A 17,645-nucleotide genomic window follows, 5' to 3' on the forward strand; every position below is an offset into this window, starting at 1 on the left:
TTCATACTACGTGTACATATTCTCGTGTATGATAGATTCCCTCTAGGTTGTGTCAAACACACACGGGTGCCCAGGTGTAGTTTGAATATCAGATGTGATCCAACATCAAAACATTGGTAAATCATTCAGCAACATTATGCTATTAGCAAATTAATTGTATCACTGGCTTTTCCACATCAGCACAATTAAAGTCTGCAACCACAAAATGTTTTGCTGCAGTCATTTAATCAGCTGTTTAGATCAGGTAGTCCGGTTGAAATAAGGGCCAGTTCATTGCAACCAAGAACATACATGCGGCAAGGAGTTCAATCGCATCCTTGCTAAACGTGCAGTTCGAACTTAAGATCATCATGAAGCGTGACACCGGCTTCCAAGTCAGCAGAAACTGGACCGAGATAAAGTTTTGCTAGTATCATTAATGACTCCTTGGGCCGATAGATTCCGTGCATGCCACATGTATCAGATGTTGATCCAACATCAAACACTGGTAAATCATTCAGCAACATGACATAAGTATCAATTTACATCAGACCAGACCAGAGACATGACATAAGTATCAATTTACAAGAAGCCGCAGTGATCATCATATGAGCTATTCCTAGTTACAGGCATGAATTATCAGTCACCAAATACCACTAAACCCGCTCCCGCTTTGGCTGCTGTTCTGCCTCCTTGAGCTTGACCAGGCCCGCCGCAGCTGACGCTAACTCCGACTCTGACGCTGACTCTGACGCTGATGCTGATGGTGATGGTGATGGTGACGCTGATGGGAGTTGGGCACGAGGTTGCGGTGCTCCTTGCGGGCGCTGCAAAACACACAAGACCAATGCAGAACAGAAACAACCGGCAGGAATTAATAATCAGATCAGTTGTTCCTAACAAGCAGCAGTTATAAATGACCAAAGATGATCAGACCGGCTGCTCCTCCTCGGGCTGCTGTTTCTCCTCCTCATCATCATCAACCTCCATCTGACAATTGTTAGGCAAGAACCTGTTAAACTGATGGATCAGCTTGGGCTGTCCATCTAACACGACCTCCATGGTTCTAGCCACTTGACAAATTCTGCAAAATTATCAGAATTCAACTTTAACACATCCCAACTCAAAACTGAATGAAACGGTAGATTGTTGTAAATGTTACTGCTCACGTATCACCGACCTCCAGTTCTCAAAATTGCACAGGACCTGGACAAACATCTTGTGCTTGTCAGGTTGGTCTACCAGGCTGTCGTTAACGAGCCTGACGTAATTACCCCAGTGTCCGGTGCCGATCATTGAACGCCGGCCGTTGGCAATCTTCAGATTCCTTGAGCGCAGCGGCTGTGGAGCCATGCGATAGGAGTACCAACACTTGACCGCTCTTCAAAAACAACGGGGTTAAACAGGAACGCCGTCAAGATTCAGAAATACAATGACATTTGATCTGATTGGCAACAACTTTTATTTGCGGAATGTAACAAGTCTACTAGCTGATTGCATAAGAAACCCAGAACAAGCAACCCAGAAAGAGCAGGAGTTCTAAATTCTGTTCTGTTTTTGTTTCCACAATATCAAGAAAACACTTTGTGCTGCCTGTTGGCTTACTTTCTGTAACATGGTAATATAATCATCTTCTCTACTGATATGATCTATCAGGATTGAGGAAACATACAAGCCCACAAAGATCAGATTATCTATTCACAATGATGTGTTCTCTCTACCTTCTCCTGGAGAGTAGTTGATATGGTCTTTCTTGGTATTGGCTTTAACAGTGCAGTTCGAAAGAATGTTCATATTGCCACTTAGGATAGCAATTTTTTTACTTACATATGTTCCTGCTCTTGGCCAAAGTGGAATGATCTTCCCGAATTTCAGTTCAATGCAGGTTGAAATGAAAGAATCCAAATACAATTCACACCCACTTATACTGAATTTGGCAAATGATTTTGTGTCAATTAGAACTAGTACTTTCTGTAATTGCTAGAGAAGCATGGCTATCTTTTCACCTCGCTCTTTTTCGGCAACTATCTTTTGACCTTCTTGATAACTCATATGATCGACTCCGCTGTTACAGGAATAACTTCTTGGAGCAATTCAGCTTGCAAAGAGCGAGAACATCTACGGAGGAAGGAAGAATGAAGGTTGAAATGAAAGAATCCAAATACAATTCACACCCACTTATACTGAATTTGGCAAATGATTATGTGTCAATTAGAACCAGTACTTTCTGTAATTGCTAGAGAAGCATGGCTATCTTTTCACCTCGCTCTTTTTCGGCAATCATCTTTTGACCTGTTTGATAACTCATATGATCGACTCCGCTGTTACAGGAATAACTTGTTGGAGCAATTCAGCTTGCAAAGAGCGAGAACATCTATGGAGGAAGGAAGAATGGCTGGAAACAAGGCGTCTGCCTGAGTATGCGCCGATCATTCTTCACCAAAGGCGAAAGAATAAAACTGCAAATTTGCAAGAAACGAATGCACATCTTAAAAAGGTGCAATGTTTCCACGAACTTAAGTTGTTTCATGTTGTATGTATTCAAGGACTGTGAGTGACATTAGATGCCACCATGTGCTACATGTAATTAGATATATCAGCTTTGACAAGGTGTTCTGACACCACTTATTTGACAGATAGTACCTAGCAAACGTCTAAACTTTTGTAGTCGACTACAGTCAAATAAAGTTCCTACAAACCATTATAATATCAACTTTACAACAGTAGTAGTGTATTTACCTGCTTTCAGTGTGGCTTTTGCCTTTGGCGACTTGGGCACTACAAGCAGCACTCTTTCTCTTGGGCCCCCCTAGAGGCTTTTGTACTTGATTATTCGCTGTTTCTTTGTCACTTCCAATCTTCCCATCACTTTGATGCTGTTCAAGATCATGCTCATCATTTCTGTTGCAACTTCCACTCTTCTCATCACCATCCTTAACACTTCCACACTGCTCATCACCATCCTCAACACTTCCACTCTGCTCACCATCAGCCCCATCACTTCCAATCTGCTTATTACCATCCTCGTCCTAATTAGCAAATAGATTGGTTACTTAGAAGTCAGAAGAAAAAACGTAATAGACAACAAAGGAAACATAGTTCAATGTGAGTATGACCATGTAACTGGAAACATAATAATTACATTTGATAGGGAAGAGACACGCCTGCGCTTTTGACTAGTTTCATCTTGCCCATAGTTTCCTACATTGGTTTTTGATTTGCCTCTTACACGTGGATCATCGGACCTCAACTTTTTATGTGTCCCATTGATATCCTTGTTGGACATTTGAAAATACTGAGGATGCCAACCTTTGAGTCTTTGGATTTCATCATCTTTCTCCTTGACCAAGGACTGCATTTTCATTAGCTGCTTTTTGGCACCAACAGCTTCTTCTTGCAATTTGCCAATCTCATCATCCTTCTTTTGGGCCAACACCTTCAGCTCATCTACACTCTGCTGAAGCTTTAGTGCTGCTTCTGTAGCTTGTGCTGCCTCCGCTTTCTTGTTCTTTAGGAGTGCGGCATTGTCCTGCTGCATTATATTAAACTGGCTACGCATAGAATCCTTTTCTGAGAGCAATGCAGAAATCTCCTTGTCCTTTATTGAGGTCAGAGTCTCATAGGCCTGCTTTAGTTTTCTTAGCTCCACACTTATATTGCTTGTAATGTGTACATCATAACGACTGTTTCCTCCTCTAAGCTTTGTGCAGCTTTCAACTTCATTCAGCTATGCAAAACAACAATTCTGTAAATCAATGAGATGCACAACCTGGACTGCATGTTCTGAGCTACCCAGCTTAAGCTTTTGGTAATTAAGTACCTTAGGGTTTGGGGCTTCTGCACAAGTACTGGAATCATCCAAGTCACTATCTCTGAGTTCTAAATTCAATGAAGAACACAATGATCATCAGCAGCAACATAAATTCATAGATGTTAGATGTTATCTACATCTAACAAAATAGAAGTGTTGTTCAGTTCGAGCTAGTTAACAGTATGAAATATCTAAAAAAGAAAACTTGCCATTCAGACCACATGGCACTAATCTGAAATTTCCTCATATGAACAGAAGAGTTAGCCCAAGAAACGAGAGCTCCTAACCCGCGAGCTTCTGGTTAGCCCCGAGAAGCAGCTCCACGTAAGCCGCCTCCCACCTCATCTTCATGCGCGCATCCGCCTTTCCTTCCACAAGAACAGTAGCTTGGATCAGGAAGAGAAGAGACTCAGAGAAGATCTGAAGGAGCTGGGACGCGAGCGAATCACCTGCAGCTTCTTCTTGGCATTGGCGGCTTCCGCTCGCAGCCTGTCCAGCTCGGCGTCCTTCTCCTGCGCCGCCACCTGAAGTTCCTCGACGCTACGCTGAAGCCTCCGCGCCGCCTCCCAGGACTCGCGCTGCATCCTGTTGGCTGCCTCCAGGCGCGCGCGGTCGGCCGCGAGCGCCTCGGCCTCCGCCTGGCTCCTGCTCACCATCGCCTCCAGCCGGTCGAAGATGGGCAGCCAGCGGCACTCCCGCCGTCCTCTGCGCGTCCGCCGCCGCCCTCGCCGCCGGCCATAGGTTAGAAGTTAGAACCGGTCAACCGAAGACGGGAGAGGGAGATTAATGGTGAAACTGCAAGTCTAAAGCTAGAATCAGTGCACGATCTGTTCAGTTTTGGTCAGCTTGCCGTGGGCCGTTGGATGGGTAATGGAAGGTGGGTGAGAGAGGTCCAGTTGGGGAGGGACTTGCTGTTTGCAGGTTAGAGCATCTCCAACAGAATGTTATATCGAATTGCTAAAATTTTGGTATAATAAAGGAAAACGCTAGCGATCACCCGGGGGATCGGGCGTCTCTTCCTCCGCCTTAACGACGCGCCACGCGTCCAAAACGAGAGGACAGCTGTTATGGTCCCACCACCTTCTCTTATCTCTTCCCACCTTCCTCATCTTCTTCCTACCAAAATCCCCCTTCTCCCCGCACGCGAGCTATTTCTCTCAGCCCTCCTCCATTAGAGACGAGTGAATCCCGCCGTCGCTGACGCTACCTCCTCCTCCTCCACCCCCATACCCAATCCCATGCGCCCCATCTCCTACCTTCTGTCTATCCGATACTTTCTATCTCATGGGCAAGCTTACAGCACGGAGCTGCGCCGCGGAGTTCGTCGGTGACGGCGCTGCATACTGGAGCATTCCTTAGTCTCCCCTGCGTGCGGCCAATGAGGGTGGAGACCAAATCAAGGAGGCGTGCATGGATACCCTGCTACTTGAAGTTGGGCGCCGCCACCCCTGCTACAGGCGACCGGCGGCTTTGCTAGATCAAACCGCCGCCGTTGCTACATGCGGGCCACCGCCTTGCTACATCATGCCGCCGTCGCTGCTACATGCGACCAACGACGTTGCTACATCAAGCCGCTGCCGCTGCTACATGCGACTGGCGGCGTTGCTACATCAAGCTGCCGCTGTTGCCACATGCCGGCGCCGCTGTTGCTACAATTGGACGCCGACGTGCTACATGCTCCTGCCGCCGTTGCTACATGACGCGTCACCTTTTCTACATCAAGTCGCCGGCGTGCTACATGGAGTCACCGCCGTTGCTACAATAGGTCGCCGGCGTGCTACATGCAGCAGTAGCCGTTGCTACATGCCGACTGCCAGTCGCCGGTGCTGCTTTACATCGGCGTCGTTGCTGCTTTTAGCCGGAGCCGGTGATGCTGGGCGAACGGGCGGCGCTGGTGCCGCGAGCCGGTGGCGCTACCAAGAGTCGCCGGCAGTGCTGCCGGCGAGGGCGATTGTGCTACTAGGATGGGAGGGGTGGTGCGTGCGGGGATGAGACTTCCAGCTTCCACAGCGTGTTAGTTTTAGTTATGTTTTCCATTTTCGCTTGGTTGACCGTGGCTGGATAGCGTAGTTTGTGCTGATCGTACGGCTGAGGACCCGGGGGATCGGAGATTTGATCCCCCGGGGGACGCTCAGCAGGCTCCTATAATAAAAGCATCTCTAACAGAACCTAAAACCTCTTCGCAAATGAACCTTTTTGGGTAGTTTACGAGTTCAGGCCGAAAGTAGCCCGCGGGTCTAAGAAACGCGACGCGTGACCCCTATTAAAACAGGTCACGGAGAGGAATTCGGTTTCCAAATTCTACTCCCCTTCGCCGCTTCTGCCGCTCCGCTGTATTCCGCCACCCAGCTTCGACGAGCAATCCTTCCACCTCCTCTGTCACATTCGCGAAACAGCCACCTCCCTGTCGACGACATGGCTAGCCGCGAAAGCTTCGTGAAGGGAGGCGGTTAGATGGGCGGCGGAGACTCGCCGCCGCGTCCCCAATTTTCCGCTCGGATGAGGAGCGCCAGAAGTGGAACCTATCAGAGGGCTGCTTGTGACGGTAAAGCACACGTCCGTTGGGAACCCCAAGAGGAAGGTATGATGATTACAGCAGCGAGTTTTCCCTCAGTAAGAAACCAAGGTTATCGAACCAGTAGGAGATGAAGATCACGTGAAGGTTGTTGGTGAAGGAGTGTAGTGCGGCGCAACACCAGGAATTCCGGTGCCAACGTGGAACCTGCACAACACAATCAAACTACTTTGCCCCAACTTAACAGTGAGGTTGTCAATCTCACCGGCTTGCTGAAAACAAAGGATTAAACGTATGGTGTGGAAAATGATATTTGCTTGCAGAAAACAAAAGAGAACAATGATTGCAGTAGGTTGTATTTCAGATGTAAAAGAATGGATCGGGGTCCACAGTTCACTAGTGGTGTCTCTCCAATAAGATAAATAACATGTTGGGTAAACAAATTATAGTTGAGCAATTGATAAATAGAGAGGGCATAACAATGCACATACATATCATGATGACTACTATGAGATTTACTTAGGGCATTACGACAAAGAACATAGACCGCCATCCAGCATGCATCTATGCCTAAAAAGTCCACCTTCGGGTTAGCATCCGCACCCCTTCCAGTATTAAGTTGCAAGCAACAGACAATTGCATTAAGTAATGTGCGTAATGTAAACAATACAAATATCCTTAGACAAAGCATTGATGTTTTATCCCTAGTGACAACAGCACATCCACAACCTCAGAACTTTCTGTCACTGTCCCAGATTCATTGGAGGCATGAACCCACTATCTAGCATAAATACCCCCTCTTGGAGTTACAAGTATCAACTTGGCCAGAGCCTTTACTAGCAACGGAGAGCATGCAAGATCATAAGCAACACATATAAGATAGATCTATAATCAACTTGACATAGTATTCCATATTCATCGGATCCCAACAAACACAACATGTAGCATTACAAATAGATGATTTTGATTATGATAGGTAGCTCACAAGATCTAAACATGATGGCACAATAGTAGAAGACAACCATCTAGCTACTGCTATGGACCCGTAGTCCAAGGATGAACTACTCACGCATCAGTCCGGAGGCGGGCATGGTGATGTAGAGCCCTCCGGTGATGATTCCCCTCTCCGGCAGGGTGCCGGAGGAGATCTTCTGAACCCCCTGAGTTAGAGTTGACGGCGGCGGCGTCTGTGGAACTGTTCGGGTATTTTGACTCTCGGTACTAGGGTTTTCGGAGACGAAGGAATAAATAGGCGAAGGGGCAGCGTCGGGGGAGCCAGGGGGCTCCCTCCCCACGTCTTGGCGCGTCAGTGGGCCCCCCCGCGCCGCCCTATGGGGTGGGCCCCCTGCTGGCCTTCCTCGACTCTTCTTCGGTCTTCTGGAACACTCCGTGAAAAATAGGGCCGTGGGCTTTTGTTTCGTCCAATTCCGAGAATATTTGTAAACCAACTTTTCTGAAATCAAAAACAGGAACTGGCACTGTGGCATCTTGTTAATAGGTTAGTCCCAGAAAATGCATAAAAACATTGTAAAGTGTGAGTAAAACATGTAGGTATTATCATAAAACTAGCATGGAACATAAGAAATTATAGATACGTTGGAGACGTATCAAGCATCCCCAAGCTTAGTTCCTACTCGCACTCGAGTAGGTAAATGATAAAAAGAATAATTTCTGAAGTGACATGCTACCAACATAATCTTGATCAATACTATTGTAAAGCATATGCGATGAATGAAGTGACTCAAAGCATGGTCTATAGTTTACTAACAAAAAGATAATGACTAAACAACTGAATCATATAGCAAAAACTTTTCATGAATAGTACTTTCAAGACAAGCATCAAAAAGTTTTGCATAAGAGTTAACTCATAAAGCAATAAATTCTTAATAAAAGGTTTTGAAGCAACACAAAGAAAGATTTAAGTTTCAGCAATTGCCTTCAACTTTCAACATGCATATCTTATGGATAATTGTCAACACAAAGTAATATAATAAGTGCAATAAGCAAGCATGTAAGAATGAGTGCACACAGTTGACACAAGTGTTTGCTTCTAAGATAGAAAGAAGTAGGTAAACTGACTCAACATAAAGTAAAAGAAAGGCCCTTCGAGGAGGGAAGCAGGGATTGAATCATGTGCTAGAGCTTTTCAAGTTTTGAAATCATAAAGAGAGCATAAAAATAAAGTTTTGAGAGGTGTTTGTTGTTGTCAACGAATGGTAGTGGGCACTCTAACCCCCTTGTCAAACAAACTTTCAAAGAGCGGCTCCCATGAAGGACGTTATCTCTACCAGCAAGGTAGATCATCCCTCTTCTCCTTTGTTTACACATGTATTTTAGTTTTATTTATAGATGACACTCCTCCCAACCTTTTGCTTTCACAAGCCATGGCTAACCGAATCCTCGGGTGCCTTCCAACATTTCACATACCATGGAGGAGTGTCTATTGCAAAATTAAGTTGCTTACTGATAAATCAGGGCAAAACATGTGAAGAGAATTATTAATGAAAGTTAATTAATTGGGGCTGGGCACCCCGTTGCCAGCTCATTTTGCAAAATTATTGGATAAGCGGATGTATATGCCACTAGTCTATTGGTGAAAGTCTGCCCAACAAGATTGAAAGATAAAACACCACATACTTCCTCATGAGCTATGAAACATTGACACAAATAAGGAATAATAAAGTTTTGAATTGTTTAAAGGTAGCACATGAAGTATTTACTTGGAATGGCAAAAAAATACCACATAGTAGGTAGTTATGGTGGACACAAATGGCATAAGTTTTGGCTCAAGGTTTTGGATGCACGAGAAGCATTCCCTCTTGGTACAAGGCTTTGGCTAGCAAGGTTGTTTGAAGCAAACACAAGTATAAACCGGTACAGCAAAACTTACATAAGAACATAGTGCAAGCATTATAAGACTCTACAATGTCTTCTTTGTTGCTCAAACACTTTTACCAGAAAATATCTACACCTTAGAGAGACCAATCATGTAAACCAAATTTCAACAAGCTCTACGGTAGTTCTCCACTAATAGGTTTAAACTACATGATGCAAGAGCTTAAACATGATCTACTTGAGAGCTCAAAACAATTGCCAAGTATCAAATTATTTAAGAAAATATACCAACTACCACATGAACCATTTTCTGTTTCCAACCAAATAGCAATAAGTGTTGCGGCTTTCAGCTTTCGCCATGAACATTAAAAGTAAAATGAAGAACACAAGTGTTCAAATGAAAAAGCGGAGCGTGTCTCTCTCCCACACAAGCATGTTAGGATCCGATTTATTCAGAAAACTAAAATAACAAAACGAAAATAAAAGCACACAGACGCTCCAAGTAAAGTGCATAAGATGTGACGGAATTAAAATATAGTTTCACTAGAGGTGACCTGATAAGTTATTGATGAAGAAGGGGATGCCTTGGGCATCCCCAAGCTTAGACGCTTGAGTCTTCTCGAAATATGCAGGGATGAACCACGGGGGCATCCCCAAGCTTAGACTTTTCACTCTTCTTAATCATATTATATCATCCTCCTCTCTTGATCCTTGAAAACTTCCTTCACACCAAACTCAAAGCAATCTCATTAGAGGGTTAGTGCATAATCAAAAATTCACATGTTCAGCAAGGACACAATCATTCCCAACACTTCTGGATATTACCAAAGGTTACTGAAATATAATGGAGCAAAGAAACCCACTCAAACACAGTAAAAGAGGCAATGCGAAATAAAAGGCAGAATCTGTCAAAAACAGAACAGTCCGTAAATACGAATTTTTTCGAGGCACTTAACATGTTCAGATGGAAAAGCTCCAGTTGAATGAAAGTTGCGTACATATCTGAGGATTACTCATAAATTTTTTCAAGATTTTTAGATTTTTCTACAGAGAGAAAAACTCAAAACCGTGACAGCTAAAAATCTGTTTCTGCGCAGAAATCCAAATCTAGCATCAACTTTCTATCAAATAATTTACTTGGCACAACAATGCAAGAAAATAAATATACAAAGGTATTGCTACAGTAGTAAGAAGCACCTTGATTCAAATATAAAACAAAAATTGCAGAAATAAAATAATGGGTTATCTCCCATAAGCGTTTTTCTTTAACGCCTTTCAGCTAGGCGCAGAAAGTGAAAATCAAGTAACATCAAGAGAAGAAGCATTAACATTATTACAAAGGTATTTACGCCTACCCCTCTTACTCTTATTCTTACTCTTTGGTCTAGGGAATACATGACCGCATCCGAGTGTAGAGGTAAAATTTAGAGTTCCTTTTCCCACATGTACGGTTGCTCCCAAGAGTTTCAGCAGGGATCTTCCAAGTGTGATTTGTCCTGTCTCTACACATTCAATAACAAGATAATCAGTGGATACCGTTCTTCCAAGAAAGGTTGTGAACACACCTTCAGCTATCCCCTTAGGAATTATAACAGAATTATCAGCAAGAGTTATTCCTTCTCCACCTTCAGTAAGTCCCCAAAGTTTCAAAGATTCATAAATACTTTTAGGCATAAGGCAAAACTCAGATATAATATCACAACGGGCATAAAAAGTTTCACCACAAATAGCAACCTTAATAGTAGGGACCCACATTGAAGGTTTAAAGTTTACTGGAACATAATCATAATATTCACGAATCTGATTATACCCTTCTTTTAAAGAAGATATATTTGTCTCGAGAGTGTTTAATCTATCATGAATGCTAGCAAGAGATGAATCAAATTTATTAGCTGAGCTAGATGATGCAACCAATTTTTTATGGCATTAAAAGCTTGATCCCCATCGCAGTGAAGGAAATCTCCTCCCACTACAGCATCCAAAGCATATCTATAGCGAAGAATAAGCCCAAAATAAAAGTTACTAAGAAGCAGGCTTAGAGTCATGTTAGGTTCAGTTTTACCATAAGAATAAAAAGTTCTAGACCAAGCTTCTTTAAAACTCTCCTCATCCCCTTGTTTAAAAGTAAAGATCAATTTCTCAGGTGACAGAGTAACAAGTACATGACTAGACATGATAACAAAATAAATTAAATGCAAGTAACTAATTTTTTTGTGTTTGATACGTCTTCGACGTATCGATAATTTCTTATGTTCCATGCCACATTATTGATGATATCTACATGTTTTATGCATACTTTATGTCATATTTATGCATTTTCCGGCAATAACCTATTAACGAGATGCCGAAGAGCCGATTCTTTGTTTTTCTGCTGTTTTTGGTTTCAGAAATCCTAGTAAGGAAATATTCTCGGAATTGGACGAAATCAACGCCCAGGGGCCTATTTTCACACGAAGCTTCCAGAAGACCGAAGGAGTCACGAAGTGGGGCCACGAGGTGGCCAGACGCTAGGGCGGCGCGGCCCAAGCCCTGGCCGCGCCGGCCTAGCGTGTGGGCCCCCTGTCAGGCCCCCTGACCTATCTCCTCCGCCTACTTAAAGCTTTCATCGCGAAACCCCCAGTACCGAGAGCCACGATACGGAAAACCTTCCAGAGACGCCGCCGCCGCCAATCCCATCTCGGGGGATTCAGGAGATCGCCTCCGGCACCCTGCCGGAGAGGGGAATCATCTCCCGGAGGACTCTTCACCGCCATGGTCGCCTCCGGAGTGATGAGTGAGTAGTTCACCCCTGGACTATGGGTCCATAGCAGTAGCTAGATGGTCGTCTTCTCCTAATTGTGCTTCATTGTCGGATCTTGTGAGCTGCCTAACATGATCAAGATCATCTATCTGTAATGCTATATGTTGTGTTTGTTGGGATCCGATGGATAGAGAATACTATGCTATGTTGATTATCAATCTATTACCTATGTGTTGTTTATGATCTTGCATGCTCTCCGTTATTAGTAGAGGCTCTGGCCAAGTTTTTGCTAGTAACTCCAAGAGGGAGTATTTATGCTCGATAGTGGGTTCATGCCTCCATTAAATCTGGGACAGTGACAGAAAGTTCTAAGGTTGTGGATGTGCTGTTGCCACTAGGGATAAAACAACGATGCTACGTCCGAGGATGTAGTTATTGATTACATTACGCACCATACTTAATGCAATTGTCTGTTGTTTTCAACTTAATACTGGAAGGGGTTCGGATGATAACCTGAAGGTGGACTTTTTAGGCATAGATGCATGCTGGATAGCGGTCTATGTACTTTGTCGTAATGCCCAATTAAATCTCACAATACTCATCATATCATGTATGTGCATGGTCATGCCCTCTTTATTTGTCAATTGCCCAACTGTAATTTGTTCACCCAACATGCTATTTATCTTATGGGAGAGACACCTCTAGTGAACTGTGGACCCCGATCTATTCTTTTAATCGAATACAATCTGCTGCAATACTCGTTCTACTGTTTTCTGCAAACAATCATCATCCACACTATACATCTAATCCTTTGTTACAGCAAGCCGGTGAGATTGACAACCTCACTGTTACGTTGGGACAAAGTACTTTGGTTGTGTTGTGCAGGTTCCACGTTAGCGCCGGAATCCCTGGTGTTGCGCCGCACTACATCTCGCCGCCATCAACCTTCAACGTGCTTCTTGGCTCCTACTAGTTCGATTAACCTTGGTTTCTTACTAAGGGAAAACTTGCCGCTGTACGCATCACACCTTCCTCTTGGGGTTCCCAACGGTCGCGTGCTGTACGCGTATCAAGACTGTTTTCTAGCGCCGTTGCCGGGGAGATCAAGACACGCTGCAAGGGGAGTCTCCACCTCCAATCTCTTTACTTTGTTTTTGTCTTGCTTTTATTTTATTTACTTCTTTGTTAGCTGCATTATATCAAAACACAAAAAAATTAGTTGCTAGCTTTACTTTATTTACTGTCTTGTTTGCCATATTAAAAACACAAAAAAAATTAGTTACTTATTTTACTTTACTTAATATCATGCATGTTTTTATTTCACTAGTTAAGCATAATGGAAAGTAACAGTGAGCTTTTGAAGCTATTTCCTGAGTTAAGACATGGATTGTTTGATGCAAAAATTAAAAAACCTATTGAACCTTATTTGTATGCTAGTAGCAATGTTATTAGTATGAACACTATTATTTCTAAAGCTATGGAAGAATCTAAGCTTGGGGAAGCTGGCTTAGATGAGCATGATATTTTTAGTCCCCCAAGCATTGAGGAGAAAATTTTCTTTGATGATACTTTGCCTCCTACTTATGATGATTATAATGATAGTGTGAAAGGATACAGATGTCGCCTAGAGGGGGGGTGAATAGGCGGTTTAAAACTTTTACGAGATGGGCTTAACAAATGCGGAATAAAACTAGCGTTTACTTTGTCAAGCCCAAAGCCTATATAATATGGTTCACCTATGTGCACCAACAACTTATTCTAAGCAAAGGTTCACCTAAGTGCACCAACAACTTATGCTAAGCAATACAAGCAAGCATGTGATAGCAAGTGAAGGAGATATGCCCTAGAGGCAGAAATAAAGTGGTTATTATTTATATCTTTATGTTTATGATAAATGTTTATATATCATGCTATAATTGTATTAACCGAAACATTAGTACATGTGTGATATGTAGACAACAAGAAGTCCCTAGTATGCCTCTTAAACTAGCTTATTGATTAATGGATGATTAGTTTCATAATCATGAACATTGGATGTTATTAATAACAAGGTTATATCATTATATGAATGATGTAATGGACACACCCAATTAAGCGTAGCATAAGATCTCGTCATTAAGTTATTTGCTATAAGCTTTCGATACATAGTTACCTAGTCCTTATGACCATGAGATCATGTAAATCACTTATACCGGAAAGGTACTTTGATTACACCAAACGCCACTGCGTAAATGGGTGGTTATAAAGGTGGGATTAAGTATCCGGAAAGTATGAGTTGAGGCATATGGATCAACAGTGGGATTTGTCCATCCCGATGAAGGATAGATATACTCTGGGCCCTCTCGGTGGAATGTCATCTAATGTCTTGCAAGCATATAAATAAGTTCATAAGAGACCACATATCACGGTACGAGTAAAGAGTACTTGTCAGGAAACGAGGTTGAACAAGGTATAGAGTGATACCGAAGATCAAACCTCGAACAAGTAAAATATCGCGTGACAAAGGGAATTGGTATCGTATGTGAATGGTTCATTCGATCACTGAAGTCATCGTTGAATATGTGGGAGCCATTATGGATCTCCAGATCCCACTATTGGTTATTGGTCGGAGTGAGTACTCAACCATGTCCGCATAGTTCGCGAACCGTAGGGTGACACACTTAAGGTTTGATGTTGAAATGGTAGAACTTGATATGGAATGGAGTTCGAATATTTGTTCGGAGTCCCGGATGAGATCCCGGACATCACGAGGAGTTCCAGAATGGTCCGGAGAATAAGATTCATATATAGGAAGTCATATTCCAAGTTTGGAAATGATCCGGTGCATTTATGGCAGGTTCTAGAAGGTTCTAGAAAAGTCCGGAAGAAATCACCTTGCATGGCCAGACAACCCTAAAGGGGAGGAGTCCAAGGTGGACTCCCCTAGGGTGGCCGGCCAACCCACCTCAAGGAAAGGTGGGAGTCCCACCTTGGGTAGGACTCCCTCCTTGAGTAGGTTTCCCACATATGGGAGGTTTTAGTGTTGGGGTCTTATTCGAAGACTTGGACTAGAACTCTTGGGGCTTCCACCTATATAATGAGGGGCATAGGAGAGGGGGCTAAACACAACAAGCCTCAGCCTTGGCCGCACCCCTTAGAGGGCCGGCACCCAACCCCCCTCTCTCCCCAAACCCTAGCTACTTCTCCTCCTCCACCTCTCCCGCATATGCTTAGCGAAGCTTCGCCGGAGATCTCCATCACCACCGCCACCACGCCGTCGTGCTGCCGGATTCAAGGAGGAGCTACTACTTCCGCTGCCCGCTGGAACGGGGAGAAGGACGTCATCTTCATCAACACCGAACGTGTGACCGAGTACGGAGGTGCTGCCCGATTGTGGCACCGTGATCAAGATCTTCTACGCGCTTTTGCAAGCGGCAAGTGATCGTCTACCGCAGCAATAAGAGCCTACTCTTATAGGCTTTGGAAATCTTCAAGGGTTAGTCTCGTTCATCCCCTCGTTGCTCCCATCTTCTAGATTGCATCTTGGCTTGGATTGCGTGTTCGCGATAGGAAATTTTTTGTTTTCTATGCAACGTTATCCTACAGTGGTATCAGAGCCGTGTCTATGCATAGATGGTTGCACGAGTAGAACACAATGGTTTTGTGGGCGTTGATGCTCTTGTTGTCTTTAGTTTGAGTACTTTGCATCTTTGTGGCATAGTGGGATGAAGCGGCTCGGACTAACTTTACATGACCGCGTTCATGAGACTTGTTCCTCGTTCGACATGCAACTTGTATTGCATAAGAGGCTTTGCGGGTGTCTGTCTCTCCTACTATAGTGAAGATTCAACTTACTCTTCTATTGACAACACTAGTATCACCGTTGTGGTTCATGTTCGTAGGTAGATTAGATCTTACTCGAAAACCCTAAACCACGTAAAATATGCAAACCAAATTAGAGACGTCTAACTTGTTTTTGCAGGGTTTGGTGATGTTATATGGCCATAATGTGATGATGAATATGTATGAGATGATCATTATTGTATTGTGGCAACCGGCAGGAGCCTTATGGTTGTCTTTATATTTCATGTTGAGAGGTATTTCAAATTAGTTGTAATAATTGCTACATGAGGTGAACAACCATGAAGACGGCGCCATGGACCTTGACGCTACGCCGACGATGATGGAGATCATGCCCGAAGATGATGGAGATCATGTCCGTGCTTTGGAGATGAAGATCAAAGGCGCAAAGACAAAAGGGCCATATCATATCACATATGAACTGCATGTGATGTTAATCCTTTATGCATCTTATTTTGCTTAGATCGCGACGGTAGCATTATAAGATGATCCCTCACATTAATATCAAGATAATAAAGTGTTCTCCCCTCGTATGCACCGTTGTAACAGTTCGTCGTTTCGAAGCATCTCGTGATGATCGGATGTGATAGATTCAACGATTCACATACAACGGGTGTAAGCCATGTTGCACACGCGGAATACTTGGGTTTGCTTGACGAGCCTAGCATGTACAGACATGGCCTCGGGACAACGGAAACCGAAAGGTTGAACACGAGTCATATGGATGATGTGATCAACATATTGATGTTCACCATTGAAGCTACATCATCTCACGTGATGATCGGTTTTGGTGTAGTGGATTTGGATCGTGTACCACTTAACAACTATGAGGGATGTTGTATTAAGTGGGAGTTCATTAGTAATTAGATTAGAACATGAACTAATTATCATAAACATAGTCTGAGTAGTATTTTGAGTTAATTTTGTAGTATTGGCATCCGTTTTCTACTATGCGCTAGTCTTGTTATTGAGATAGAAATACTGTTAAAATCTGACAAGAAACTTTACGGATTGGTACCGTATTGTTAAAGAATCAAGAATTGATTAAGTCCTATTGCAAACTTTTAGTAAACCTCACATTGTTGATTCAAAGAGCTAAGGTTTCAATTAGTACCTAAAGTTATCTTGTCTCCGTCAAACTTGAAGTTCAAATTTGTTTGAAAAGTAAGGAGCTAAAAATTTAGTTTTCAGAAATAATCAAGGTATGAGATATATGTGATATCTAAGACCTTATTGCAAGATGATAGAATATATTTTGGTGAGACTACATAAACTCATAAGTTTTATGGGAATGTATGAAGGTTGAAGACGCCAGGCGTCACAATCCTCCAACTATTGGGGCACTAACGATATTCGCATATCCATGAAGTTATCATCCTTACTATGCACCGTTGCTAAGACTCGTCGTATCGAAGCATCACGTGATGATCGGGTGTTATAGATTCTACGTGTGCTTACAACGGGTGCAAGCCAGATTTGCACATGCGAATACTAAGGTTAAACTTTATGAGCCTAGCATGTATAGACATGGTCTCAAAAAGTTGTCATGAATTGATGGATAAAATTATGAGTGAAATTGTTCATCATATTACATAGTTACTAATAAGTGAAATCTAGAACACTTGTCATATGATGATCAACTTCAAAGTAAGAACCTCAAGGTTATTGGTATTTGACCAACAAACCTAGAAGTTATTGATGTTGAAGTGTTTTTCTGAATAATGAGGAAAGCTAAAAGAGAAACTGCAAAAGATATTCTGGCAAAAAGAAAAGAAAAGACTAGAAGGTCTAGCTCAGGTGTATATAAATGATATACATGTTATGGTTGTATTCCTAGTTAAGTCACACTATGAAATTCTTGGGTATTAGTACTATATTGGTTGGTATGAAGTGTCATACAAAACAACGCAATACAAGAATACAAT

The 17,645-nt window shown here is 43.1% G+C and overlaps 1 protein-coding gene across 1 annotated transcript; it reads right to left on the reverse strand.

Moving 5' to 3' along the window:
- Positions 1-368: 368 nt before the first annotated feature.
- LOC127312735 (uncharacterized) lies at positions 369-4,593 on the reverse strand. Its single transcript, XM_051343279.2, has 8 exons — positions 4,240-4,593; positions 4,078-4,153; positions 3,800-3,858; positions 3,122-3,706; positions 2,719-3,008; positions 1,160-1,360; positions 916-1,063; positions 369-806 (listed from the first exon to the last, which is right to left on the reverse strand). The coding sequence occupies exons 1-8, from the start codon at positions 4,444-4,446 to the stop codon at positions 636-638; spliced, it is 1,737 nt and encodes a 578-aa protein (XP_051199239.1). The 5' UTR covers positions 4,447-4,593; the 3' UTR covers positions 369-635.
- Between the last annotated feature and the right edge of the window lie 13,052 nt (positions 4,594-17,645).

This window comes from Lolium perenne, chromosome 7 (genome assembly GCF_019359855.2).
Source record: "Lolium perenne isolate Kyuss_39 chromosome 7, Kyuss_2.0, whole genome shotgun sequence".
Taxonomy (NCBI): domain Eukaryota; kingdom Viridiplantae; phylum Streptophyta; class Magnoliopsida; order Poales; family Poaceae; genus Lolium; species Lolium perenne.

What these genes read in the sequence shown, in the direction of transcription:
- LOC127312735 (XM_051343279.2), bottom strand. Translation starts at nt 4,446, where the DNA reads ATGGTGAGCAGGAGCCAGGCGGAGGCCGAGGCGCTCGCGGCCGACCGC. An exon ending in GGCTAACCAGAAGCTCGCGG is followed by an intron (nt 3,859 to 4,077) that starts GTTAGGAGCTCT and finishes CATTGAATTTAG; the next exon opens with AACTCAGAGATAGTGACTTG. An exon ending in CAGAAGCCCCAAACCCTAAG is followed by an intron (nt 3,707 to 3,799) that starts GTACTTAATTAC and finishes TGTTTTGCATAG; the next exon opens with CTGAATGAAGTTGAAAGCTG.